Consider the following 27,670-nt stretch of genomic DNA (forward strand, 5'->3'; position numbering starts at 1 on the left):
AGCAACAAGCCAGTGCGCTGCTGCTATGCTCGAAGAGTGGGTGAGAGCAAATGGCACGCTGGGAAGGAGGCAGCGCTCATAACTCAAAGGTGATGACAAATCACACCTGCACCTGGGCTAAAGGTGTGAGCAGGTGGCCCAAGCCATCAAGTGAGATAACGCCCCCCCCAAGCCCTAATTGGAAATGCAGAGCCAGAGACTCTCACCCAGTAAACAGGGTACCCAGCCCAGGTGAATTATAGCTGCAGCTACCAGCTGGCCAAAGCAGCTCTGTCGCCGCATCACACCTTGCTCACAGGTGCATGGCTCAGTACACTCATACCGCAATGGGAAGGAGGCTAGCAGAGCAGTCAGGCTGCATCTGAACGCAGGCAGGGCACAGCCTATGCCCCCGAAAGGCGCAACCACCTGAGACCACCATAGTTCAGCAGGGCCATTGCGGAAGAGCCTGGCTCGGGTTCATGCTGACCTGCCTTGCAGCATGGCAGGCAGCTGCTTCTCAATGAGCCACATGTAGTCATACAGCAGTTGTCCCGTGTCCGTCCCCCCCCCCCAAAGACATGAGGCAATGTGTGTCTGCAAGGAGTGACTTGTGCAACGGGACATGTTGGGCAATGCCGAGCGGTTGCTGATGGCCTCTGCTGCAGTCGCTCTGCTTGTCACTTAGCTGTGCTGCCTCGGCCCTCGCAGACTCTCCCGGCAGGGCTCAGCGATAGCGCTGCCCAGCATCCAAAAGGGAGCCAGGTGACTCGGGGCAGCACAGCCATAAGGCTGGCTGGCCATGATGGCTGGTGCCATGTGGCTCCCAGAAGAGGAGGGTGCTCAGGACTGCAGTGTGGGAGGTGACAGGGCTGCAGATCCCAGCAGCACTCGCCTCAGGCAGCTCCCAGAAGAGGCCAGCATGTACCACCAGCACCGAGGCACAGGGCCGCCAGGAGCGCTGCATGTGCTGTGTTCCCCCGCCCCCCACCCGCATTTCCCATGGGCCATAGTTCCCTCCCAGCCAGTAGCTGCTGCAGCCCCAGTGCTTGGGGCAGTGCACAGCGCTCCTGGCCACCTCCTCTGCCTCGGCGCCAGAAGGCCAAGCTGTCTGCTTCTGCAAGATGCCTGAGCTAGGTGCTGGCCAGACTGGTGCACACCCCCCGCCCCCACCTCAGTCTTGAGCCCTCCCACATGCCACATCAACCCCCCCCCACCCTCCGGCAAGCTGACTCCTGGTCCCACATGGCCCCCAACACCCAAACTCCCACTCAGAGCCAGCATCCCCTGCCCTTCGCCTGCACGCCAACCCTTCAGCTCCAACCCTGTGCAGCACCTGTAGCCCCCTCTTGCACCCCAAACCCTCTCAGCCCTGGCTCCACCCCAGAGCTTCCCTCACACCTGTTGACAACGAGCCGGAAGGTGGGCTGGAGTGCCTGGGAGTAGGGCCTTGGGCACAATTGTGCAGATTTCTGCTCCTACTTGGAGGGGCAAAGTGCTCGTCTAGTGCCGGCTTGCGGTAGAGCGAGGGGCGGCTGTTGGCTCTACAAGGGGCCCATAAACCATGCACAGCAGCAAGGCCCACAGGCCTTGGCAGTCCTGGAACCATTCCTGAGCCCTTTGGCAGAGTGGCGCCGCTGCTGTTTGCAGGCCGCTGGCTCTAAGCTGTGCTCGGGGACAGGCCAGCGCTGGCTGAGCTTTGGCTTTGTTGGCGCAGTTCCCACTAGCATGGGTAGCATGCAGCCAAACAGCTCTCATTGCCCTTGGGGAAGTGAGCCTGCCTGCTAACTGGGGGCTTGGCAAGAAGCCAGGCAGGGCTGCAGCTCGGCCACCGAGCCCCTGCCCCCAAAAGATCTGTCCTGCTGCTTTAGCTGAACCCTCTCAGGCCTGGGTGAGCATGTGCCCAGCCCAGCAGGCTGTTGGGGACACTTGCAGCAATGGGGGTGGTGGGATGGGGCTAGCTGATGGACTGCGGCCCACAGTGAAGGCGCGTGCACTCAGCAGGTCCATGCAGGGGGCCGGCGAACACGGCTGGCACCTTCAGGGAGCTGCTCCTGCACCTTTGTTGCTCTGGCTGCTTTGCAGCACCGTAGGAAGACCAAACAAAGCCTGCACAGCACCTGTAAAAGGCCAACTCGGGCTCCCAGTGCACTGGGGTCAGGTCTCTTGTGCGTTCTTGGAGCCTTTTGTCTCACTAGCCTAGGCTGCCCTGTTTTGTGCATGATGGAGCATTGAGCAGACTCATGCGTCCCCCTTTGCCTCCTCCTCCCTCCCCGGCTGGCTTTGCTTATTTGTCCAGTGGGTGACATGCAAAAGGGTTGTGACTTGTACACTCCAGCGCCCCCCCCCCCCCCCCCCCCCCCCTTCCACCAGCCAGGCAGTGAGTGGCCTTGTTTTGGCTTTGCCATGACCTACTAACTGCCGACCTCAGAAAGCATCACAGCAGCAGGAGAGGCCCACGTGTGGGGACAGGAAGTGATCAGCTTTCTTGTGACGCCAGGGCCCAGGCTCAAGGTGGCATTGTAAAAAGGAAGCTGAGAAACTCCATGAGGCAGGGCTGCGGGAGGGCAGGAGCCAAAATTAACACTAGGCAGCTTGTAATTGAGCTACTTATGAGGGTGTTTCACAGCAGAGACCTAATTAGTCTCCCTTAAACCTAAGCACTGGCTTATGTCTCCACAGTGTACGCGATCCAGAAGGTGCCGCTGTGCCACCTTCAAGGGGAACTTGCTCCTGTTGGACCGATAGGCAGAGTTGCCCTTAAATTTCTCTTTATAAAAACCCACAGGAAGAGCTTTGCCTCTCGCACGAAAGCTGGTCCCAGCCAGTTCCCTGGAACATGCACCGCTTCGCATTTGGTATACGCCACAAACAACTGCATACTAATGCCACAGTTGCAGTGTTGGGAATGAGCTTTCTTGGCAGCTTACCCAGCTCCGGCTTTAAGGAAGGAAGGACAACTCTGTTATGAAAAGCAAGTCATGGTGGTTGAGTCAACTGCATTAGTCACCCACCAAGCTCCCTGTCTCCCCCTCCCGCTTGGTGCCTTCCCCCTGCACCCGAGCAAAGCATATGATTCCGCTAGGGGGAATATGCTGTCCTCAATAACTGTGGGGGAATGGTGCTGAAAAGGGCTGCTGGTGCCAGGTAAGCTGCATCCTGGCCCCGCCATTTTGAAGATCACCATTTTTTACGTGAGGGACATCAGGTCTGAACGACAGCTGGAAGACACTGTGCACAGTGACCTCAGATGCTGCAAGAGGTGATTGGGGCAGGGTGCTGAAGCAATTTGTACCCTGCGTGGTGCTAAGAGCCACTGAACCACTTCTAGCCAGGAGGTGCAGCAACCCCTGACCCCCTCACCCCATAGGCGCGAGGATGCTGTATGTTAACAATGACAGAACAGTTGCATACTGCTCATATTCAAACCACAGCTTTTCTTTTAGCGCCCCCCACCCCACAGGTTTGTCACAGCCTTAACAGGACACCTGTTCCATCAATCTGCCATAATAATTTATTGATTTGAATGACATTTAGTACCACAGTTTTATTACCAGTGACATAACAAAGGAATATGCCCGACAAAATGGATTTCAATTTACAAACACCAACTTAAGAAATGCATGTGACACTCAAAGGTCTTGTTCCATTATTTAAGTAGACACGTTTCATTAGCTCTGGTAAAAATTCAAAACATGTTATGTACAGGACCAATATCCATTCTAGCCAACTGGACATTCCAAGACTTCCTTCAGCCACAGTTCTCTGCAACTATGTTGAAATGTCACTGTAAGCAGCTTTTGACAAATAAAATAAAAAGAATTGAGTTTAAAAAGTGCAACAACTAGTTCCTAGTATGAGCAACTCTGGTGGCGGACAAGGAGCAGTGACAGGATGTCTAGGGGACCATGGGTTGAGCTGGTTTTGTGGGACCCAAATTCAGCTCTTTTTACAGATGCGAGATGTACAATTAAGTGAACTAACTGAGTGGGAGGGGAGTCATCGCTGGAAGCCAATGGGGTGACTGATAATGAACACTTACTGCAAGTAGATCCACCATTGTGATGTTTTATGGAGTACAATATTTGTTCACCAAAAATCTTTGATTCCTGTGACAATTCATAAGTGCAGGATTCTTGGCACAGTTATTAAGTTGTTAAAAAGCCCCCTCTCCCTCCAGTCCTTGGCCACCACCCCCCAGTCTGCAAGGAAAGAATGGTCAAGGTTCAGCAGAGTCACGCCTTCCAGTTTTAAAAAAAAAAAGAGACTGTGACTGACTTGGTTTCACCATTATGGTAGGTTCAGGAGAAAGCTGCCTGTTTCCTACACATGCTGATACTCAGTTACTTTGTTCTTGTGCTTGGTAGATGAGAACTTAGCTTCACACCACCTTTGTAGCCTGGAGTCAGCCCTGGGTGCAAGTTAGAGCAGCCACAAGTCTTGTGGTGCTCTACTTTTTATGAGCTCCTATGGCCCAGGTAAGTAGAGGCTAGGAATAGCGTGCCATTCTCTTGCCATGGTGCCCACCACACTACTTACGCTGTGAGTGGAACTCACAGTAGGGCTATGTCTACACTACCCTGGAAGATCGACCTGCTCAGGGCCAATCTTCCAGGGCTCGATTTCACTCCTCTAGTATGGACACGCAAAATTGACCTCTCCGGGGTAGCAGTTGACCCCTGCACGCCTCATGAGATGCGAAGAGTAGGAGAGGTCAATGGGAGAAACTCTCCCGTCACTCTTCCCCAGTATAGACAGCTAAGTCAGCTGAGTGCAATACGTCAGTTTTAGCTATGCAATTGCCTTAGCTAGAATTGTGTATCTGAGGTTGACTTAATTTGCCTAGTGTAGATGCAGCCTAGATCTATAACAGGTATGGATGCCCTGTAGTATTCAGGGAGCCTTTTTTTCTGTATAGAGCAGCATAAAAGAGCCTTGGTGTAACTGAGAACTAGACCTACTGTTTTTAACCCTACCATTTGCCAGGCAGTCAATGGTGTGGCTCAATGCGTGAGGCACCATGATCCCTCTTCCCCTCCTCCACCCACCCTCCCTGCCTCATGGTAGCACTTGGAAGGGGCATAACATAAGTTGATTCACTACAAAGAAATTACTGTGCGATAGTTTGAGAGACTCAGTTGCTACGTTTTTGCTGAGCCAATGCCCGTTCACCAGGAGGTCCACTCAGTTTGCCAACAGGACCCATTCCAGCACCATGTTCACCACTGGATGCCCACTCCAGGCAACAGGAGTCCCCCCTCCCTCCACACATACATGAAGTCTCCATGGAACCCCCAGTGCATTCTGGGCAGAGGCGCCTTTCCCTCCTAGGCCCTCACCCCCACATGATGTCACTCATTCACCCTACCGGCTTCGTCTTTCTGTCTCTTGTACCACATGGCCCCCTCTGCCAGGAATCCTCTCCAGTCATCCCCCCACCTCCCCCTTGCCTTTCCCTGTCCTTCTCCTCACAGCCTCTGAGAAGCTCACAAATGTCAGCCAACTCTCTCTACCAAACCCAAGCCACTCAATTGGCACCATTTTGTACTGACCAAAGAGTTCCATCCCTGGGGAGGGCTTACCCCACTCCCTGACTTCTTGCTCTGCTGTGTGCAGTACGGGGCAGAGAGACAAATTCATGGCCGAAATAAAAGTGTATTAAAGAAGCAGGAATCTTGTAGCAGCGATAGCAGAGCACCCACAAAAGACTGGCTGGTACAACTGGGTGGCCCAGCTAGTTTCTGGATCTGTCTTCTCAGTCACATTCTTCTCTGGCCTCTCTACACCCTGCTTCATAAATATTCTTTCCCCACTGGACTGCTTGGTGGGTCAATGTTGCCAAAAAATAGGCCTGTGGTAGGAAGTCTCAGAGGTCTGGTCAGCTGAGTTAGGCTTGCAAGGCTCACACTACAGGACTAAAAATAATAGCATAGACATCCAGCCCAGACTCTGAAACCCAGCAGACGCGGAGAGGCTCTCAGAGCCCAGGCTGAAGGTCGTGCATTTACGCTGTAATTTTAGCCCTGCAGCTGGAACCCAAGTCAGCTGACCTGGATTCTGAGGCTGAAGGTTTTTGCAGTGTAGACGTACTCATTGTCTGCTCCTTCCCCTTCCAGTCTGCAGGCTTCCTCCTTCCACTATGATTGAACAAGGCCCCAAGTGTACCTTATGCACTGAAGCCCTATGCATTGCTTAAATCCTCAAGGCTGGATGTAAGTCATGCATAAGCCTCATGCTAGGTCTCTGAACTGGGCAGAATAAACAACAAAGGAGATCATGGCTCCAGTGTGAGTTGAGAAGACATAAAAACCCAGCAAGCACTGCTGCGTCTGAGGCCATGGAACGTAGTCAGAAGATGTAGGACCCTGGAGGGTACGCCTGTCGTTCAAAGCCAGTCTAGATGGCTGTCAGTTCTCCTCCCCAGCACAGAAGTGACAACACACAGCTGCACTTGGAGGGTTGCTCAACCCTCCCAGCTTTTGTGCAACAGTCTCTTTTAGGAGTCAACTGGACAGCTCTGAATTATAACAAGACCCATGATGCTTTGCAAACAGGGCCTCAGTTGCATGTGTCCTGCTGAAGAACTTGTCATTATTATTATTATTTGTTTTTAATATGGAGATATACCTATTTCATAGAGCTGGAAGGGACCTTGAGAGATCATTGACTCCAGTCCCCTGTCCTCACACCATCCCAGACAGATCTTTTTTTAATCTATTTTCCCCAGATCCCTAAATGGTCCCCTCAAAGACTGAGCTCACAATCCTGGGCTTAGCAAGTCAATGCTCAAACCCCTGAGCTATCTCTTGCTCCATGCACCAGCTGACTCTGAATGCGGGATTCTCACATGCCACTGTGTAGACTCCCTTCCTACAGGCACGCTGCCGCAGCCATGTCTGCTTGGCCTGCCTCTCCGCAACCTCGCATGGCGGACACACCATGTGGGACTTCTCTGAGTCGACATTTGTCAGTCATGAGCACGCCTGGGAACTCACTTTGATAAGCAGCTAATGCGTTCAAGCCCCCGGATTTCTTTCTAAAATCTGAAGTGAAACTCACTGACAGGAAGTTAGCATTACTTACAAAGTATGACAGTCACTTAAAGTACGTGAGTTATCAATGCACCTTTAGGATAGCTTGAGAATGAGCCTTAGCAACGTTGACACATCACAAGACCACGGAAGCTGAACGACTTCAAATGCCATTTTGTCCGAGGTTCTGAGGAAGGGCACATGCAATATTTTTTCAAGTGTGCTTCAACAGCACACCATACAGATGTCTGGCTGGGATGGCTCTGCATATAGCCCTTGGTTTTGGCTCATTCAGCCTCTCTGCATTAGATGAAACGCTGAGATAGTGAGCACATTAAGGTCATGGACAGGCACTGGTAATACAGAAGGAACTGGGCATCTGCACCAAGTCACGCTTCAGATCTTTCCCTAGATATATTCCCCCACCCTGCATTTCTTACCCTCCCCCTGGAGTCCAAAGGCATCCATTGTGCAAGGGATGCAGGCTCTTTCCAGGATTCTGTTCAAAGTGTGGGCTCAGTTTGCTTCTCCAAGGGAGGCTGCACATCTCTGAGGCAAGCATCCTGGAGGCCAGTGAAAGCTCTTTGCTCGAGTGATACTTTGTGCAACAGAGAGCCACACAATGGTGTGAGGAGAAAGCTACCCCAAGCCTTTGGAGGCAATAAGATTTGTTGCCAAATCATTTCCTCGTCACCACACTTGGAACGAAAGCAAAACGGCCACTTAACCACCAAGCAGAATAGGAAAGGAAGCTTCTGGGATCCTGTCTAGCATACACTATCTGTATGGGCTACCACAGAGGCAATTTACCATTGGAACCCTTAATTTAAGCACCTAAAGAGCAGTATTTGTGTTACTTGCTTTTTAAAAACATTTGCTCTCTATATATACATACATATACATGCTGCTCTCTGATGTGTCACTCCAAACATCAAACTCCCCTTTCTGGTTCTAATTTATCATTCCCTTCACTTAGAGACAATGAGGTTTTTTACTTGCTGTTTTAAGCTTGTGTTCCATATTCCGTTAGGACTTCATGATCTCTTGGGAGATAAGCAAATGCTTTGTAAAAGATAGTTGGGTCAGTGAGTTCAGCAGGGAAATCCCTGTTGAGTTCAAATACTCTGGTCCCGCCGAGAGAACAAGAGAAGATACCGTAAAGACTGCTGTGCCTAAACTAGATACTGAGAGCAAGACCAGGGATGTCAACTTTGAGAGTCCAGATTTGACTCAGAACTTCACAAAGTTGCCCCTGTGACAATAACATGTCCAAACTCTCCAGAATGTCAGGAAAGATGAGATCTGAAAAACTAGGACCAAATTAGAACAATTCCTGATCTAAACTATTGAATCACCACAGAAGATAAGAGGCAGGTTGCCAAAACCCAGTCGTCTTTAACATAACTGGTTTTTGAAGAGGTTGATGTATATGAGACAGCAAATGAAGCTCTTTTTTGCCCTTCTCATCACGAGATAAGTTGCCAGTTTCCATATTCAATGGTATGTTTTGCATCAGTCATTCCTAGCCATCAACCATGTTTGCAGACTATCAAACCCCAGACCTTTATGAACTGCCATGAATGTTTTCAAGTCAATCATTAATACTCAGTGACTCTTACTGAATACTGTGACTCATGTCACATTCCAGACCACACTGGCGCGAGCTGTGTTATTACAAGTTAGTACAGACCCTGGGGTGCTCTGGTGAACTTCGTTCAGCGCCCACCGTGCTGACAACATGCTCAGTCTGTCTTGGTAATTCTTTACCTAATGTAGTGAGATACCCAACAATGGAAGTGTAGCCTTTGGAGGAGCATTAGGTAGCGCTATAAACAAGAGCCCCGCAGCGCCTACCTAGACAAGTGTGAGGTTTGTTTTGGCTCTGGCTCAGCAGCTTCTGTGTGACATTTGTTGTTGACTTCTTGGCATCCAACAGGATTAAGTGAATGACTTTTATCTAATTTCTTTTTTTTTTATAATGTTTCAAATAAAACAATCTCATGTTGTAAACATAATCTCATTCCTTGAGTCTGCTCCACCAGTCCCGGCTAAGGTTTATGCTTGAAATGGGCTTCCACTGAAATCAAACAAACAAACAAATCAGCTAGAGATGACAATACAAGGGGCATTAGAACAACTTATGTAAAACATGACCACAAAGAGCCAAGTTTTCCAATACAATGTAGAGACAAGGGAAAAGTCACGTTCACCATGGTGTCAGCTGGTCATGGCTCCACCCAATCCCAGACTTGGTTACTGATAACCAGTGTTCCCTCTAATTTTTCCACCCATGGGTGGAATAAATGTTGTGCTTACTAAGGCATGTGTAGATGGGTGCACACGCTGCTGGCTGTGGGTGCTGTGCTTATCAGCTGGGAGGCATCTGATTTGCTCCTGGATGGCTGCGCAAATGTGCAGCTGACAGGGAACACTGCTGAGAACCAACTGACAATGCAGAATACAACATGTCTTTGGCTACACTGAACTGCCCAGAACTTAATTCAACTGTTAACTCAATTGTTAAAAATCAGGTTTACGCACAATCAAGTGAAGTCCCAGGGAAGGTCACTTACAAACAGTATTTTTAACTTCCACTGAATGCTGTTGCCATGAAAGTGTTAGAGGCTGGCACGGAGAGTGGTACAGCTCATCTGAGTGTCCCTAAGCTGTTCCTTACCCACAGCCTCCACTCTGGACTGGCAGCACCACCTCCAGCAGGGAGAGGGTCAGTTTCCTTCCCACACCTATTCACTCCTCAGCCTTCTGATGCTGTGGTTAGTGTACAAATTCAGGTGGTGCTGATTGGGCTCATTATTATTATAGCAGCAGCTAAAGACCCTCCCTGTGGTCAAGGCCCCACTGCGTGGACCATCGTACATACCGAAAGGGAGAGTAATCCCCTGCCCCGAAGAGCCTGCAATTCCAAAGGATGAGACAAAGGATGGGAGTAAGAGACTGCTGTGGTTCCACTGATGTGGACACCTGTCCACAGGGAAATGGACACATTTTGCATTAGCTACTGCACAGGGGGCTGATGCTAAGGACTTCCCACGCAGGCTGGATTTGATTTGGAAGTGGAAGCCACTGTCCCCCCTTCAATTCCAATTCAAGAGCCGGTTCTCCACAGTCAAGGTGCGCAAAATGTGGGGCGCAGCGAAGTCCTGCTCTCTGCAGCACCTGCAGCTGTAATGTTACTAGCAACGGACAAAGGCGGCCCTGCCGGAGGGAGTACAAGTGAGGCATGTGCCCCAGCCGCTCTCACTAGCATTGAGACACTTCTTCCAGGAGCCAGGGAGCACGTGCACCGCTGCCTCCCCCGCTCCCTGGAACAAACCCCAGCATCCGATCCTGCTCCTGCTCCTGCTCTGCACACGGACAACGCCCAGCATGCAGCCTGCCCCCAGGAGTTCTCCAGCTGCCCTTGTGCTGCCATTTGCTGAGCAGTGGCTCTGCCTCCCTCACCCCTCCTCCCTGCCACCTGGTGACACTCAGGTAACCTGTGGTGCACCAGCAGGACTGCGTCTGTCCCTGCCCATATAGCTGTTGTTGCTCTAGGAGCTCCCCCTGCCTTCCTGGGGCAGCGAGCCAGGAAACAGTGTGCACAGTGGGGCAGGAAGAAGCCCCTTTAACCTGGCTCCCCAGCATTGGGCCTGTGTGCTTCATTCAGAGTTTTAAACTCTCACCCCCAGACCGATGTTCCCTCCAATCTTTTCGACATACCCCGTCGCTTTCTCTGCCGCCACTGAGGGAGTGCAGTGCACCATTTCTGGGAGATCACTGCTCCTTTCCAAGGCCGTTGGGTGGCGAGGGAAGAAAAGTGGGGCCCAGCGTAAGAAGTTTGCTCACCCCTGCTCCAAAGTATGGCAGATTAAAGGAAGGCCTTAATGCTTCCGGGGTCTCGTGACTTACCTGCATATTCCTGAGGCAGCATTGGCCTGCTTATGACTTTCTGAAAAGCTGCGATCCATTCTAGCTGATCACTTTGTGTCTCACAAGCAAAGAGAAATTTTCGGTCTGGGGTCACAATGGTTATCCCATACTGCCAGTGATTTCCCTGGGTGGAGGTTGGCAGTCCTTCCAGGACCTTGTAGCTGTTTTCCTTGCTCCCAATAAATACTTCCCCTCTAGCGAAAGCATCCTACAAGATATAAATAAATGACTCAGAGCCCTTTCAAAGGTCCCTGTAAAGGTGACGGGGAATGCGGGTCATACAGCAAACTGGCATTGCTGTTCTCCCTTCACAGCCTCCCACACTCACATCAGCAGAAAACTGAGCAAGGGCCAGGGACCAAATTCCCCAGGTCAAACACTCACTCAGACGAGAGCTCTTTGCAATCCATCAGATGTCAATTTCGGAAATAATTTTTAAATGAGCTAAACCAGGACCCTGGGTCCACACATCCCCAAACTTCAGGTATTCTAATTCCAGATATATTTTGTGCTGTGACCTCATTCTGAGAAAGAGATAAAGACCCCCCTGTGATCTAGGCCCCCGTTGTGCGTCTATCCTTCTAACTCCAACCCCCTCCCTTCCTGATTAATGCATATCAATACCACTGAATTCTGACTTCACCACTTTGCTGGGGTTCTTTTGCTTTACACCCTCTGAGAATTTGGCCCAGATATTCTGCAGCCTCTCATGAGCTTGCCTCAATCCCAGACTCTTCTATTTTTGAAGTTTCCCAAACATTTAATATGCATGTTCCTTGCTACATTTTCAACTTCTTCGCTTGACGCTTGACATCTTTGTTCCCTGTAAGACAGAAATCTCGCTTGCTCTCCTTCTCTGTGGTACAAAATCTTTGGTGTCATTAAGTCCACTGAAATGGAAACATTGCATGTACTGTTATAAAGGTCTGGTTGTGTGGTAATTATGCTCTGACTGTGCTTGTCAGTCAAGACAAAGAGAAATAGGTGGGTGACCAGTTGCTTCGAACATGAGATTAGAAACCCTGAATTCTATTCCCAACTCTGCCACTGATTTGAATTGAGGCACTCATCGAGTTACGTACGTCACTCTTGGCCTGATTCTGATCACAGACTGGAAGAGACAAGGAAGGACTCCAGTGGCTTGAGATCAGAATCACACCCCTCGAGGAGTTAATAATTGTCACACATACGCTGCAAGGGTGAGGTGACGATAAGTGTTTTTACAGTGCTTTGAAAGGTCCTGTAGTCAATATTAAAATTTTTGTAGCTTGGTGTTTGGCATAAACATCTGTCTGACTTTCTTAGATACTTACATGGCCCCCATCTCCATAGCACATCACACTCTTTAAAACATTTATCCTCACAACACCTCTATAAGGCAGGATAGCACTATTGTCCCCATTTTACAGATGGGAAAGTAAGGGTATGTCAGCACTGGATCTGGAGTGGTACCTTCCCACTCTGGTACAGACATTGGCTAAAAAGTGCAGTGTAGCCATGGCTGTGTGAACTGTGGGAGGGGCTAGCCCCAAGTACAGTCCCATTGGAAATCCTAGTTATGTACGTAGGTCAGCTAGCCTGGCCTGTTGCTTGCACTGCTGCAGCTACACTTCTATGTTTAGCTAGCACGCGTATGTGTATCTAGCCAGCTCCAGCATAGACATATCCCAAGGCCAGGGAGGCTAAGTGGATTGCCCAAGGTCAAACAGTAAAACCTGGAGCACAGTAAGCCTCCCAAGTCGTAGTTTAGTGCCCTAACTAGAGACAATCCTTCCTCTGTGTTTTGTTCCCTACATGGTATACCCGAGGATATAACACAGTAATATTAATTAATAATGTGAATACCATGGCAACGTTAATTGCGGGCAAAGTTTGGGTTTTTCAAAGAGGCCTCACAGAGCTAGTCACCCAGTGGAACTAGGCAACTGGCTCCCCTGAAATTCTTTACCAATCCTGGCCCCAATGGCAACAAAGCACAGAGCACAGAGCAGCCCTTTAAAAGAGTCAAGGGAAAGAAAAGCCTGGTGACTGCAATAAAGCGTGAGATGGGACTAGCTTCCAGCCATTTAAACAAAGGTTTGTGGATATTTCAGTGACTGTGAAACCAATCTATTGAGTAATGGGCTTTGGACAAAAGTCTAACAACCTGCCCCGAGTATTTTCACATTACTTCCAACTTAGACCAAACTCTGTTACAGACTGCTCGGTGCACAAGTGCCCTGGGATGAAACGCTGTTGCCTTACCAGAGGATCTTTGAAATACATTAGCCTTCGGTCGTCCATGGTGAACCATCGCTTCTTGAAACCTTCCGTGTGCTAAAGAGTTGGGGGGAAAGAAATGATTGAGCAAAGGCAAAGGGAAACCCAGCTTGCTTCTAAGGAGAAAAGTTAGGAACTTCACCTCGGTGAGGATCTAGGTAATGCTGGTGGCAGGGATGTACTGGGTCAGATCTTATGGGCAGAGTGAATTTTATCTGCCCATGGCCAGGTAGCATAAAGTACTTCCCAGTACAACAAGGCTGTTAACCGCAGTTAATTTTAGGGACGGAGAATTGACAGGTTACTCTGTTAGCTGTTCTAAGATCCATTTATGCCCCCTCCTCCCCGACTCTGCCTTTCTTGTGCCCACCATGCTGGCAGCGTAGCCTGACCCCCTTATCAATACTTCCCGCACGGTGGTCTTGTAGACACAGCATTTACCACTTTGCACACGCACAAAGTCATTAGATACAGGAAAAAAAAAAAGCCTTATATAAATTATGATGAACAAAAGCCCTGGGTCGTATGTCTCAAGGAGAAAGAGACACAAGAACGACCACACTAGGTCAGACTAAGGGTCAATCAAGCTTTTGTGCAGTGTAAGGGACGTTGCTGTGAGCCTGAAGAGCCCTGATCTGCACAGGGTAAGAAAGTCAATTCTGATACGTTGATTCTAGCTATGCTAATGGCATGGCTAGAACTTCATATCTGGGATCGACTTTCTATCCTAGTGTAGCTGTACCCTAAGGTTACGTCTACACTTGCAGAGCTTTGTTGCTCTCAGTTTCACCAGTGATTTCCATTTACAAAAACCATGTTGACTCTTCCCCAACAAATTATGTTTATCTACGTGTCTGGCAGTTCTGTTCTTTACTATAGTTTCAACCAGATTGCCAAATATTGAAGTCAGACTTACTGGCCTGTAATTGTCAGGATCACCTCTGGAGCCCATTTAAAAAATTAATGTCATATTAGCTATCCCACCACCATTTGGTACAGAAGATGGTTTAAAGGATAGGTAACAAACCACAATTAGGAGTTCTGCAATTTCACATTTGAGTTCCTTCCCCCTGGGTGAAAGCCATCTGACCCTGGTGACTTATTACGGTTTATCAATTTGTTCCAAACCCACCTCTAATAACACCTCAATATGGGCTAAAACTTTTGTTTTTGGTTATTACTTTCTGATTCTTTAGCTTGACACTCTTCAGGTTCTTTTTTCGACATCCTCGTTATATATTTGCACTTCATTTGCCAGAGTTTATGTTTCTTTCTATTTCCTTCACTAGGATTTAGCTTCCATATTTTCCATCCTAGCAGTTTTTCTGTGGTTACAATCTGCAGTTCGATCAGCTGCAACCTCCTGTAACCCCAGCCCTTGATTTTCCAATGTAAATGGACTCCCCTCATAGCAGCATAAGTTGCTTAAGTTGCAAGAAAAGACCTGCATTTCTAATATGAAAAACAAGTAAAATCCTCATATTTTCTTAGGTGGCTGCAGGAGGGAGATGGAAACTCATTCAAGGCCCTATTTGTACCTTATAGGCTATGTCTACGCAGCATGCTGCTGCCGGCAGGGTCATGCAAATGAGGGCACTTCACAATGCAAATGGCTGCTCATTTGCATAATCACACGAGACTGCTGTCCTACCAGAGGGTTCTGTCATCACAAAACAAGCTGTGTGGACAGGGTTCCCTGCGGCTCACTGGAGTTCCACCTGTAGCTTCACAGTCCCCCATGTTTGTACCCCCAGCCCCATGCATCTCTTGTGCAGCGGGGCAGTGGAGAACCTCACTTACCTCCTCCTCCCCATCCCTCCCAGCACTTTTGGAGCCATGAATTGCCCGACTCCTGCACCACTCCCACTGATTCCCATTCCTCCCAGCGCTGGAATACCACAAAGAGCTGATTCGCAGTGTTCCAGCTCTGGGAGGGGCATGGGAAGAGAAGGGAGAGAGCATGAATCAGGCAATTTGCAGCTCCAAAAGTGCTGGGAGGGAGGGGGAGGAGCAAAGACTCTGGGACCCCGGTTTGTGAGAGATGCATCGGGGAGGAAGGCGACCAGGGGGTCCTCAGGGCCACAGGTTGCCCACCGTTGTACTACATGCTGCAAAACACTGGGAAGTTCCCAACATTTAGCAGGAATAAATAAGGAGATCACCTGTAGCTCTTAAGAAAGACAAGCTCCATTACATGCAGCAGCTGTTAGGGGAACTAGTCATGAAAAGAACAGATGTAAACCACGTAAAATCGGTGGCCTATAACATTCCTCCTAACCAGGGTGCAGAGCAAAAGATAAATTCAAAGGGACTGGATTGTAGGCACATGCAGTTCTTGGCGAATGGCTAGATTTCACATCTTAACCCTCCAAAAGCATATCTGTCCAGCCATTATTTTGAGCACAACACAGTACAGAATAAACTCATTTTTACCACAAATATAAAAGACAAGTTGTCCCACCTTGGGGCCAGTTTTTTCCATGTAACCTTCCTTCAGGTAGTTCCTAGAAAGCTTTGGCACCAACTAGAGTTGTCAAAATAAGAAAACACACAAACAAACAAAAATGTGAGTGCACATTAGACTGATGGAGATATGATGTGTCAGTGACACCAGCTTACGCGCTGTCATACCAGAGCCTCAGTCAACTTTTCAGTAGGAGCTTATGGAAAGAAAAACGTCAAGAGTTACTTCTGGCCCACATGCAGGCTGGGAACAGCTTATGACACAGCTGTGAATACTAATGTGGATTTATTTATTCCTATTATTCTCTCTTCTTCCCCTAGAATTTTTCAGTGTCTTTGCCCCCCACATGCTAAGTTTGTAACACTGATATGTCTACACCGAAAAAAGAACCCCAAAACATTGGGACATTCCAAATCTCTGAGTCAGATCAGCTGACTTGGCCTTGTACAGGGCTAAAAATAGCAGCGTATTGGTTCCCCTTCGAGCTCTGAAACACGATGAGGGAGGTGGGTCACCATTTGCAAAACGGGAGGCCTCAAGTTAGGTTCATCCCCCGTCTGGCATCTAAGTAAGTGGCCTTGTTTCACATGTACTGAGAACTCACTAGCTCCATTGACTTTCATGAGCACAACTGGGTGCTCAGCGCTTTTGAATATCAGGTCACTTCTTTTACGGAAAAACTATGAACTTAGAGGCCTAACTTGAAGCTCCTACTTAAATTCGGAGCTAGGAGCTATCTAAGGTTCATTCCTTACACCCCTCTCTATGAAAGCCAAAAGCACAATTCGCCGTAACCTCCAAGAAGCCAATGCACGCTGAAGCCCAGGACCCGGTTCTCTCCAGATATTGTGAGAACTAAGGTTGTATCCAAAGATACAGTGATAATATTTCATTATTCATTATGTATATTGTACTGGCAATGAGAAGCCCCAGTTGGGGTCCACTATGGTGGTTGCTGCATGCACACAATGGGAAGATGATTCCTGCTCCAAAAAGCTAGCAAATAATCAATAGTGGCTGCACATGATCCCCCAGGTTAAAGCCAGCTCAGGTGTAGGCAGATGGGTCTCATCCCTTTGAAAGCTCCCTAGCATGTTCAGGGAACGAGAAGCTCCTCTCTGCACCACATCATGCCCAGACAGCTCTGCAGACTGGCACAGAGCAAGACCATGGCCTCCCTTTCTTCTCTCCTGCATTGTTGTTGCCTCCACGGCTCTGAGGGGGAAGTAGACCCCACGTACACCCTGAGGACAGGCATGTCAATCATGGCCATCCCTGAGACTAGAGACAATCCGCCCCAATGGAGAGCGGGCCCACCACAACATTTCCAATGGAAACAAAATGAGTCTACTGGGATGGTGGGAGATGGACCCAGCCTCATCTCCTCGTGCACACCCTCCTTCCTGCACACACACATGTATGCAAACTGGGGGTCCCTCTTTCCCACGTCCACTGTTCCTCAGTGTTGGACTTATGGCAGGGTTGCTTGGTTCACTCTTCCATAGTCACACTGTGTCTTCAACAATCAGCCTGGTTAAACTAAAGAGAGGAATCCTCCTAGGGTTAGCTGTCCTACAGATACTGCTCATGAAGTCCTTCGGCCAAACCCTGCTTCCCCTCAGATCAGCGCCAAAACTCCCACTCATTCCGGCGTGACTTGCTACTTGCCCTGGGCATGTTCTGCCAGAGGAAGGTCTGTATAAAGCTGAGGGCATGATTCTGGAAACCTTTGAACAGAAAGGTAGCCCCTTGGACACCTTACTCACTGGAGGAAGGGATGCAGGATCAGGCTCCGCAGAGCTGGCCCCAGATAATTTTCAAATGCCCTGACACATCAGGTATGAGACCTCAGACACCGGTTGTTCTCGCTCAGGCCTGCCAAGGGTGTGTGTGCAGAGGAGGGGGATGGGAAGGGGGCAGCTGCTCCAGGTCCCAGTGATTCGAAAGGGCAGGAGCTCCCAGCTGCTGCTGCTGCTGGAAGTACTGTAGGAGTGGTGGCAGCAGCCAGAGCCTTAGGCCCGGGCCCTTTAATGCACCACTGGAGCACAGGGTGACACGCTCCAGGCAGTGCTAAGGGCTGGGGGTTGATGAGCTCTGGTGCAGAGCGCTCTGAGCAGTGCTGACTCCTGACTACCCCTGCCCCGCTCCTTCCGGCTGAGACTCCACCCCCCTATGGGAACACAGAGTGGCCCCTCTCCCCAGCTGTGCCCAAGGGCCTGCAATGTCCATAGGCCCCCTGGTTCTCTCCTTCCTCGCTTGCATTTTCTCAGCTCAGGCCTTTAGAGGCTATAACCCAGGATGTCTGGGAACGCCCCTTTGGCTGAAATCTACTCAACAAGAGTTACCGGGGTCCAGGTTATTTTTATTGCTGGGTGCAGATGAGCTGCTAGCTGTGAGAGCGCTGCAGTTGGATGTGTGAGGTTCTTTAAAAAGAAAAGTGAGACTCACCAGTAAGCGGAGCGGACGGGCTGATTAAATACTTCTCACCTTCCCCCACTCTCTGCCTCAGATTTAGACAAGTTATTAACGGCAAAGCTTTAAAAATGATATTCCTGTGACTGTAATTCGGTCTAACAAAAGGCTCTGATAAACTGGTGATGTAATCACATAAAAAGCACCCCAGAGAATCACACAGCCCATTTGCAGAGATCCAGAGCACCTTCATCTCCAGTCTTTATACTGGCAGCCAGCTGCTTTTAGAAAGTGGATTCGGCTTGACTGAAAGACGATTACTTCAAGATTCTGAACTCTCTGTGGCCAAGCATTAAGGAAAGCAGCATCCAGGGTGCAGTATTTTTATGTGCAAAGTGTTGAGATGTAAACTGACCTGGTGGACACAGCCTCTCCTCACCTAGCAGGGATGGGCCAGCTTAATGCTTTATAAAACACTGCAGGTTTCTTAAAAGGCGCAGTTTGTAGTTCTTGTTTCTATTCCAAAATATCTACAGTAGCTGGCTCCTGTAGCATTTAGCTTGATTCTCATCTACATTATATCCCTTAACACCACTCTAACAACGTAAAGTGGGTAAAAATTCCAGAAACACCCACTATAAGATGCCTCAATGTATATCATGTTAAGGTCTGACAAAGTTTTCCACCAGCATCAAAACAGGAATTTTATATTCCAAGTTCATAAATCCAGGCTTTTGAAAAGTCTACCCACAACCTAGTCCCACCGAATAATCATTTATTTTGATGGGCAAGTAAAATGCCATTAATTTTTCTTCTGTTGTTAATGGTATTGCATGATTAACCAGATTGCCAACATCTTGCGAGTGTCCAGGCACAAAGATTTTATATTCAGGACTTGTGAATTTTCATGAGAATTTTATCTGGCGGTATAAACAAATATTCACAGACTCAAATATTTAGAGGTGGAAAAGGCTAATTAAACAAATGTTACAGTGACTATAATTGTGTGGCATTTGCACTGCAAGTACAGAGTAATGATGCTCTGGTGATGCTTTTCAATATCAATAGTACCACTAGTTCTCACAATCACTAGTTAGTGAATGCAAGTGGAGTCTAAAATATTATTATACTATTATCATTAGATATAAAGCCAAGGAGGTAATAATGGATAACTTAATCATGCTGTCAACTTGGCAATTATATGAATCAGTGATAATTACACATACCTGAAAGCAAAGCCATAGTGTAATTAAACTGTAACTGCAGGGTAACTACAATGTAATACACTCCTTCCATTATACAAGTAACGCATCTTGGTATAATACTGTATTTTGTAACTGTACTTGCAAACTGTAGTGCCTGCCTCCAGCAAATGCAGGGCAGACTCTTGCAACAGAAGATGAATTAAATTTTATAGCAATACTGCACTTCACCTCAGCCAGAGGAATAGGGTATGTCACTGCCCCTCACCATTCTATTTTAAGCACTGTTTTAACTGTGCAGCTTTACAATAACAGAAAATGGACCAGGCACAACAGAAATAACAATGAAAAAATTCCTCCCACCCGAGTTTCTATGGCTAGAATTAGCAGAGGTGTTACACCTGGGTTCTAGTTCTTAGTAAAGTCTTTCATATCTAATAATTGTAAAGCCGACTCTGAAGAATGGAGCGTTCTCCAGGCTTTCCAGCTTGTTAACAAGATGCTAAAAAAGACCAGGAAAAACTCACATCAACATCGCTAGCTCCAGGGAACGCCACTTGTAAATAATGGAACCGGGCTGCACGGATGGCATTGAACCAATCCACTGTTTCCTAATGAAAAAGAGAAGCTGGAGTCAGTGATATACAGTGATAATCGTCAGGATGTGGCTATCATTTGTCTTTCGAATAATTTTTGCACCGACAACAGGGCTCTGCCGAGTGGTGGTTCTGAAGAGGGAGAGCCACGCAGAAGCAGAGCCACTGCAGGACCCAGGGCAACGTGGGAGGATGGGCCTGGCTGCATGCCCTTAGCACCACTGGGATCAGGGCTCTGGGTCCCGTTCTCCTCACAGCTCCGCAGAGCGGCACAGTAGCACCGCCACGGCACTTCAAAGGGGCCTGGAGCTTCTGCCATTGGTGGCAGACCTAAGCCCCACTGAGGTCAAAGGGTGTCTCAGAGTTTTGTGGAAGATGCACATGCCCCAAGTTACATACTCAAGTGCTTTGCTGCATTGCAGCCTAAAGGTGCAAACCAAATTAAGTGAAAATCGAGGCTGTAATTCAGTTTCTGTGGTTGAATTGTGCTACTCAATATTTCTCGTCTTCGTCTCAATGGTATTCTACAAACACGCTTGTCTACTTAAAAAAAATTAGTTTTGCTCATTTTGAATTTTTCCTCTTCATTAGCAAGTGGCACCGAGCGACATCCTGCTGCAGAGTTCATATTCTACAGTAAATAGCCCTTTGAGTACAGGAGGAAATATGCAGTAGCAACGGCATTAACTATGCCTTATTCATTTTCATTCACACATGGGGTGTCTTCAACAATTTCTTCTACAACTGCTTAGCTCAGGAGTGCAGGGCGTGGGCAGACCCTGTGTGGCAACCACAAGCAACACATGCTCTTCTAGTCACACCGGAGGCTGCAATTAAAATCAGAGAAGCCAACACAATCCAAGATCCAAACATTTCAGAACTTTGCCAAAAGCTTGGTGTATGGCTTAGAAACGGGGGAAGCTTCAGGAAGAGGTGTTCCCCCAATTCAGCTCACCTCAAGCCTGGCACTAACCCAGCAGTTTGAGGCTTTTAGCTTTCCAAGCAGGGTGCCCTACAGGAGACTTCCTGTAGAGGGAGCTTCAGCGACAGAAAATCAAATCAGTAGCTAAGCCCAGAACACCTCAGTAGCCACATGAAAATGGAGCTGTGTGGCAACCGTCTACGCCAGCACCAATGTCACTCTACTCAATTATTCAAATAGGTTTTCATGGTGCAACGAACTCATGAGACTGATTGTTCAAAGCAACCATCTCCCACTCCTCCGCCCAAGCAGCATATTTCAACCAAGACTTTGCCCTTTTACAGCACCTTCTGTCTGAGGGTACATCTACACATACCGGAAGATTGATGCAGTGGTGGTTGATCTTTCGGTGTTCAATTTAGGGCACCAAGTGAGGCCATGCTAAATCGAACCATCAGGGTTCCACCATTGACCTTGAAACTCCTTGTGACAGCGAGGAGTAAAGGAAGCCAAAAGAAGACTTTCTCCCGTTGACCTCCCACTGTGGTGATGGCACAAGAAATTGATTTCTGATATGTGACTCCAGCTATGCAATTCATGTAGCTAGAGTTGTGTATCTTAAGTTGATTTTTGTCGTAGTGTAGAACTCGCCTCAGGCTCCAAACATACTTTACAAACGTTAACAAATTAAGCCTCACACCTGGAAGACAACCCAGCGTCTACCTGGGCCATGTTCACGTGTGAAAGCTGAACCAGTTTAAATTGGGTTTGAAACCAATGTATTACATCAATGCAAGTTCCTTTGTATGTGCTCTTATTTCACCTTAACTTAAACCTGTTCCTGGTAGACTTTCTCACTCTCTCTCTCACCCCCGCCCCCAAAACCACAACAAGAAAAGCCACCTTTTTATTGGAATAAGGGCATCTACACAGGGGACAACACTGGTTTAAGTAAACTGGTTTAAACTCTCATCTTGGCATTGGGAAAGGTTCAGAAATGGGCAACAAAAATGATTAGGGGAATAGAATGGGTGCCAAAGAGAGATCAAAAAGACTGTGACTTTTCATCTTAGGAAAGAGAGATTGCGGGGGATATGACAGAGGTCCATAAACTCATAACTGGAATGAAAAAAGTGAATAAGGAAAAGTTCCCATAATGTAAGAACTAGAGGTCACCACATGAAATTAATGGGTATCAGGTTTAAAACGAACAAAAGGAAGCACTTCTTCATGCAGAGCACAGCAGGCCTGTTGAATTCCTTGCCAGAGGACGTTGTGACGACCAGGACTTTAACAAGATTCAATAAAGAACTAGATACATTTATGGAGGTTATGTTCCTCAAGGCTATTAGCCAGGACAGGTAGGCATGGCATCCCTAGCTTCTGCTTGTCAGAGGTTGAATATCGATGACAGGTGAGGAATTGCTTTGATGATTACCTGTTCTGTTCACTCCTGTTGGGGCACGTGGCAGTTGCCTCTGTCAAAAGACAGGATACTGGGCTAGATGGACCTTTGGCCTGACCAGTATGGTTGTTCTCATCTTAGGTTATAGCAGGGCAGCTTGTAGAAGAGGCCCTTGAGATCTACACCACTCTCATAAGCACCTGAGCACCTCAGTCACTTGTATTATATCAGCACCTAGAGGCCTCAACCAAGATTTGGACCCCACTGTGTTCACTGCTGTAAATAAACATAGTAAGAAAAGATCTTAGAGTATAGCTAGATAAGACAGAGAACAGCTGGGAGGGGAAACTAAGCTACAGAGAGTGAAGTGACTATTAGCCTCATTTTGCAGATGGGGACACTGAGGGCCTGACAGATGATGTGTCTTGAATGAGGTCACTCAGAAAGCCAGAAACAAAACCTGTTCTTCTGAGACCCATCCTGCACTTTGGCTGGAGGCCCCACCCTTGCTTATTAAAGCTAAACCATGTCATCCCTAGCTATAAAACTTTTTCCAGTTCAAGTTTAATCCTAGCTTATAACCTTTGGCGCCATTTGAGATGGCAACACTTTGTTTCAGTGAAAACTCTGTGGGAGACAGTGCAGCTCTTTTAGTAACTATTGAAATGGTTGAATAAATATTTAGAGGAGCATGTGACATCACCATGTTCTGGCTCACCCAGGCTCATTAGAGGAGCCTTCTGTCTCTAGAACCATTTGGAGAGCAACCCCAGTGTGCTCTCAGGATACATCTATACTACCTGGTAGATTGACCCAGTCAGGGTCAATCTTCCAGGGTTCGATTGTGGGGGGACACGTAAAATTGAACTCTCAGGGGTTGACAGTCAACCCCTATACCCCTCAGTCTCATGAGGAGTAAAGGAGGTCGATAAGAGAGTTTTCCCATCCTAAGGATGGCCAGGTACGTTGATCACAGATAAGTTGATTCTGGACACGCAACTACCATAGCTGGAATTGTATATCTATAATTGACTTTAAGGACTATTGTAGACCTGGCCTCAGTAAGTTTACCTCCAACTCAGTGCATGTTGATGTTCAACTGAGCTCCTACACTCTATCAGTGACTCCCCCTCCCTGCTCCACCCCAGAGCTGGGCTACACTGAGTTCTGAGGAGACATCACTAAGATTGGTCATTACGCTGGGGATAAATTAGGCCCTGTGACAGCAGAGGTAAAGGTCTCAAACTGTGTCATTCCTTCATGGTCTACACAAAAACACCAGATCAGAATGGAAAAGACACATCAGAGGTTTGACTCTCCTCTCACTCACCTGCAGAAGACCTTGTGTAAGCTCACAAGCTTGTCTCTGGCCTTGTCTACACTAGCGTGGGCCATAGAACTGAAGCTGCATAACTTTGGTATGTGATGAATGTAATTGAATTTAACATACTTAGGTCTGCTTACCGCAGTGTCTTCATCACATTATGTCGACAGCTGATGCTCTCCCATTGACTCTGCTTACTCTTCTCCTTTTAGTGGAGTACCAGAGTTGATGAGAGAGTACTTGGTGATTGATTTAAAATGTCTATACTAGACCCAATAAATCGACCCCTGCTGGATTGATTGCTATCCATGAACTCAGTCCATAGTGAAGAAATGCCCTTTCTCACCAACAGAAGTCAATCCAATAAAATAAATGACCTCACCCACCTTATCTCACTATTGTAAAGCAGGAATACCTCCAGAGGGAGAGGAGAATACAATGACAAGATCCTTCTTAGGAGCACAGACAAAAGCCACACAAACCACTTCTTCTATGAGGCTGTTCACCAGGGAGTATATCGTTTTAAGAGGAAAAAAATAGCCTTGTCTGGGCTTCCCCATCTTGTCTGTAGCTGTCTTTCAGCCATTCAGAGCAGGGCATGCTTATATTTTGTGTGCTGTACAAAGCTTATCAGCACTAAACCAATCATCAACAGTCACAACAACAGCTTCGCCTTTCACAAGCAGGAGTCACTGGAGTAAAATTGTTGCTAGGGATTTGACTGTCAGTGACATGAGTGACACCTCGCCATGCTGAACAGGTATCTCTTGATCAGTGCACCTACTCCACTGTACAGGACTCTGATACCTTGTCACAGAATTCACATGGGGGAAAGAGGAACAAGAGGAAATTCTGGGGACAGCCACTGTGAGGGCAGCTCATTGAGACTGAGGCCTGGTCTACACTAGAGACCAAGGACAATCCCAGATACGCAGTTCTAGCCACACCATTAGTGTAGCTAGAATCAATGTATCATGATCAACTTTGTTCCCCAGTGTAGATCAGGGATCTTCAGGCTCGCGCTGATGTCCCTTACTCCATGTGTCAGTGTGGAGTACCAGGGTCGACAGCCGAGCCCAGAGAGATCAATTTTGTCGCATCTTCACATACATGGCAAAACTGATCCCCAGAAGATCAATTGCAGTGCATCGAAACCTGCCCCCGCCTGTAAGTACAGACATATCCCCAGAAACACGCTGCACTATTTACTGTACCTCAGCCTCCTGCTGTGCTGAGCTGCAATGTACTAAGAGGCAGAAACACAGCCAGTTGACTGAGACCACTAGGCTACAGAAACACAGCTCTGCGAATCCAGCACCAAAGCAATCATAAGGTACACGGACATAATCAAGCAGCCCCCCTGCCTAGGGCACGACTTGTCCATCTGAAAACAGGGTATCGCTGTTTGCTTTCCTCCGTCCATCCTTTGCTAGAAAGAAGAGCTAACTTCCTGCAAGTGCACCATTTTACTGACTAACCTCACCAGACACACTAACTTGCTGCCTACAAGGAAGGTCAGAACTAAGCAGGAAGCCAGTTCAGATCCACTGCAGCACAGCATGGAAGCAAAAAGGTGCTCACAGTGACTACTTTACGCTGCATCCATGGCAGGGGAAGAGGGGGCATTTTTGTTACAGTTCAATCAGTTAGGCATTCTTTCCTCCTAGCTCCCATGGACCTGTTTTGTCTGAAGCTGAGCTGGGGAGAGAATCTGCCCTGGACTGCTAGCCACCAGGAAAGCTGTGGGATTTACAACGTCTGTGTGGACAGATCATGAGCAACTGGTTAAGCAGTCAGGTGATCCTGGTGCTGCAGGAGTGGCTACTACTGTGAAACCCTTCAGTGCTATTCTGGCACAGTCCCTAATAAGCTTCCTACGTGGTCCAAGGAGGAAACAGCTTGACCTCCCTCAGAAAATAAATCATCAATAGCTGTGCGCTTGAATCTGATGACCATTTCCAGACTGGCCTTATGATCCAGTGGGGTCCAAGGAGTCGTGAAGAAGAAATAAAGTGGCAAGATGGCTCCTCTCACTCCATTCCCACTTGCTGAGAAAACACCAGTGGAAGGCAACCACTAGATCCTAGGCACTGCTAAGCTCCCAGGATCTGGGCAGTGACTGACTGTTGCAGAGGCAATGCAAGGTCAACCTTCCCCCAACCCCACCCCAGCAATTTCTGCCTATTTAGTACAGAGGTTTTCAATCTGCCAGGAGCCAGTGGATCGGAAGCTGGTGGGAGCTGCCTGTCCCACTTGGGCCTCTGGCTCTCTTCTCTACGGGAGCCAGAGACAGTGTTCGCTGCCAGCTGAGTGCTTCGGCAGCCACTCAGGAGAGATTCAAGTGCCGCCCTGTTGATTAGCAGGGCACCCACAGTGGGCAGCACATGTTTCTGTTGGTGGTGCACATCCACACATGCCTGGGCGCACATAAGAAAACTTATTCCACCCCATGGATGGAAGAATTAGAGGGAACACTGGCTGGAGCACTGGCTCACCACCAAGCAGCCCTCCCCACCCTGCTCACACAGAACATGCATTTATTTAGGAGCATTTAGGGATCATTTGGTTTCTTCCAGGACTCCCTCTCCTCTGCCCCCCCCCAGAGGCTCCTCCTCTTTTGTCACTGGGCAAGAAGGGCACCTCATGTGGCTGTATCCAGGATAGAGTGACCAGCTGACTCCATTTTATATGGCGAGCCCCAGTCAGAAGTGTCCTGTCCATACGACAGACTGGAACAATCACGCTGGCCCCATGCTTCAGGAGGTGCAGGGTCCAGGCAGCAGCAGTGAGCAAGCCTGATCCCAGCCTGCCCTACTCTGCTCCGCCAGTATTGCTCAGGGGATGGGGGCAGAAGCCAGAAAGAGATGAGGTTTGCGGGAAAGGGTGGAGTAGGGGAGGGGTCTGGAATGGTGTGTGTGGGGTGGGGGGGGGGTTGTCCCAGGCTGCACCCTCCCACTGAAGGGACTTTGTTTTATACCAGTGCCTATTAACCCCACCCCTTCCCAATTTTCCAAACTTAGGAGCTGATCACCCTCCGTGCATCCCTTAGACTAGTTCTGTTGAGTCACCACCTCATGGCCTAGCTAGTGGTGGGGCACAGGGAGGGGGCAGATGGTTTCACCTCTGACTCCCAGTGATAGGTGGCTCCATGGAGGCATTCCTGTCATCTGTGACCAAAAGCAGCCTATCCCGCTTGCTCTGAGCTCTCACCTTGCCATCTTCGTGATACACAAAGATATTCCTTGTGCTGTTGTCCTTCAAATAAGTAATTTGTAGTCCGTTTGGGTTCCCTATTTTTGAAGGCTGGAAAGTCGCATTTAAATGTTCAATCTTCATAATTGCTTTGGGTTCCTTTGCCTGGAAAAAACAGTTGAATGAATAAACATCTGAAAAGCAACACAGGTCTTCAAACCAGAGCGCAGTTCTTACAATCAGAAACACTCCCTGCTGAGGCTGTTGGCCGGCAAGGACTCCCATCCCCCAAACGGCCTGGTGATTAGGCAGCAAACTTACCTAAATGAGGAATGGTTGCCATCAGCCTGGGAAAGCACTTTGCCACTGTACAAATACAGCAGAGTTTGTGTAATATTATAGCACAATGGGGAGGTTCAGCTCAGAAGAGGGGTGAACCAGTGAGGTCACAAGGTAGGGAGCTGTGCTTGCTACAGAGTGATTTCAGACACATGCCCTCTTTGTTAGCATAAGAGTCCCCTCTCCCAGACCCTTCTCTATCACCTTCCTTCTGTCTCCAGATTCCCACTGCACTAGTAAATAGCCTGTAGTTTTGCCTGGCTGAGCAGTATTACAAACGTGCTTAGCCAGGCAAAAAACACAGACCACTTACCAAATAGGTCAGGATGCTATCAGCATCCCAAGCATCCTGGACCAGTACACGGCTGGCCTGGAAGAGCTGAACAACATTCCACTTCCAATGAGAATGAATCTCTTATTGCCGTCCTATCTGTCTGAACGCAAAGTGCCAGCATCTACACTGGTCACGCTCTCTCCTGCACAAACACATTTGCTGGCTTTCACCTCCGCTCCTCACATTGCTTCTATCGGTCGCCACAATGGAAGGAGCCTGGGCTGCGGAAGAGACAGCAGAGCCCCTTCCAAACCTCTCAAAGGAGGGAAACCATTTATTAC

At 48.3% G+C, this 27,670-nt stretch overlaps 1 protein-coding gene across 1 annotated transcript in view; it reads right to left on the reverse strand.

Annotated features, from left to right (window-relative positions):
• Positions 1–3,485: 3,485 nt before the first annotated feature.
• ADAP1 (ArfGAP with dual PH domains 1) overlaps positions 3,486–27,670 on the reverse strand; it is a 117,714-nt gene continuing 93,529 nt past the window's right edge. Inside the window, exons 6-11 of the mRNA XM_075010832.1 lie at positions 26,735–26,881; positions 19,805–19,888; positions 15,661–15,723; positions 13,185–13,256; positions 10,920–11,148; positions 3,486–9,087 (exon numbers count right to left, since the gene is read on the reverse strand). Of these exons, the coding sequence (XP_074866933.1) occupies positions 9,059–9,087; positions 10,920–11,148; positions 13,185–13,256; positions 15,661–15,723; positions 19,805–19,888; positions 26,735–26,881 (624 nt within the window). The 3' untranslated portion in view covers positions 3,486–9,058. The remainder of the gene's footprint in view (positions 9,088–10,919; positions 11,149–13,184; positions 13,257–15,660; positions 15,724–19,804; positions 19,889–26,734; positions 26,882–27,670) is intronic.

Source organism: Carettochelys insculpta, chromosome 16, assembly GCF_033958435.1.
Source record: "Carettochelys insculpta isolate YL-2023 chromosome 16, ASM3395843v1, whole genome shotgun sequence".
In the NCBI taxonomy this organism is placed as follows: domain Eukaryota; kingdom Metazoa; phylum Chordata; order Testudines; family Carettochelyidae; genus Carettochelys; species Carettochelys insculpta.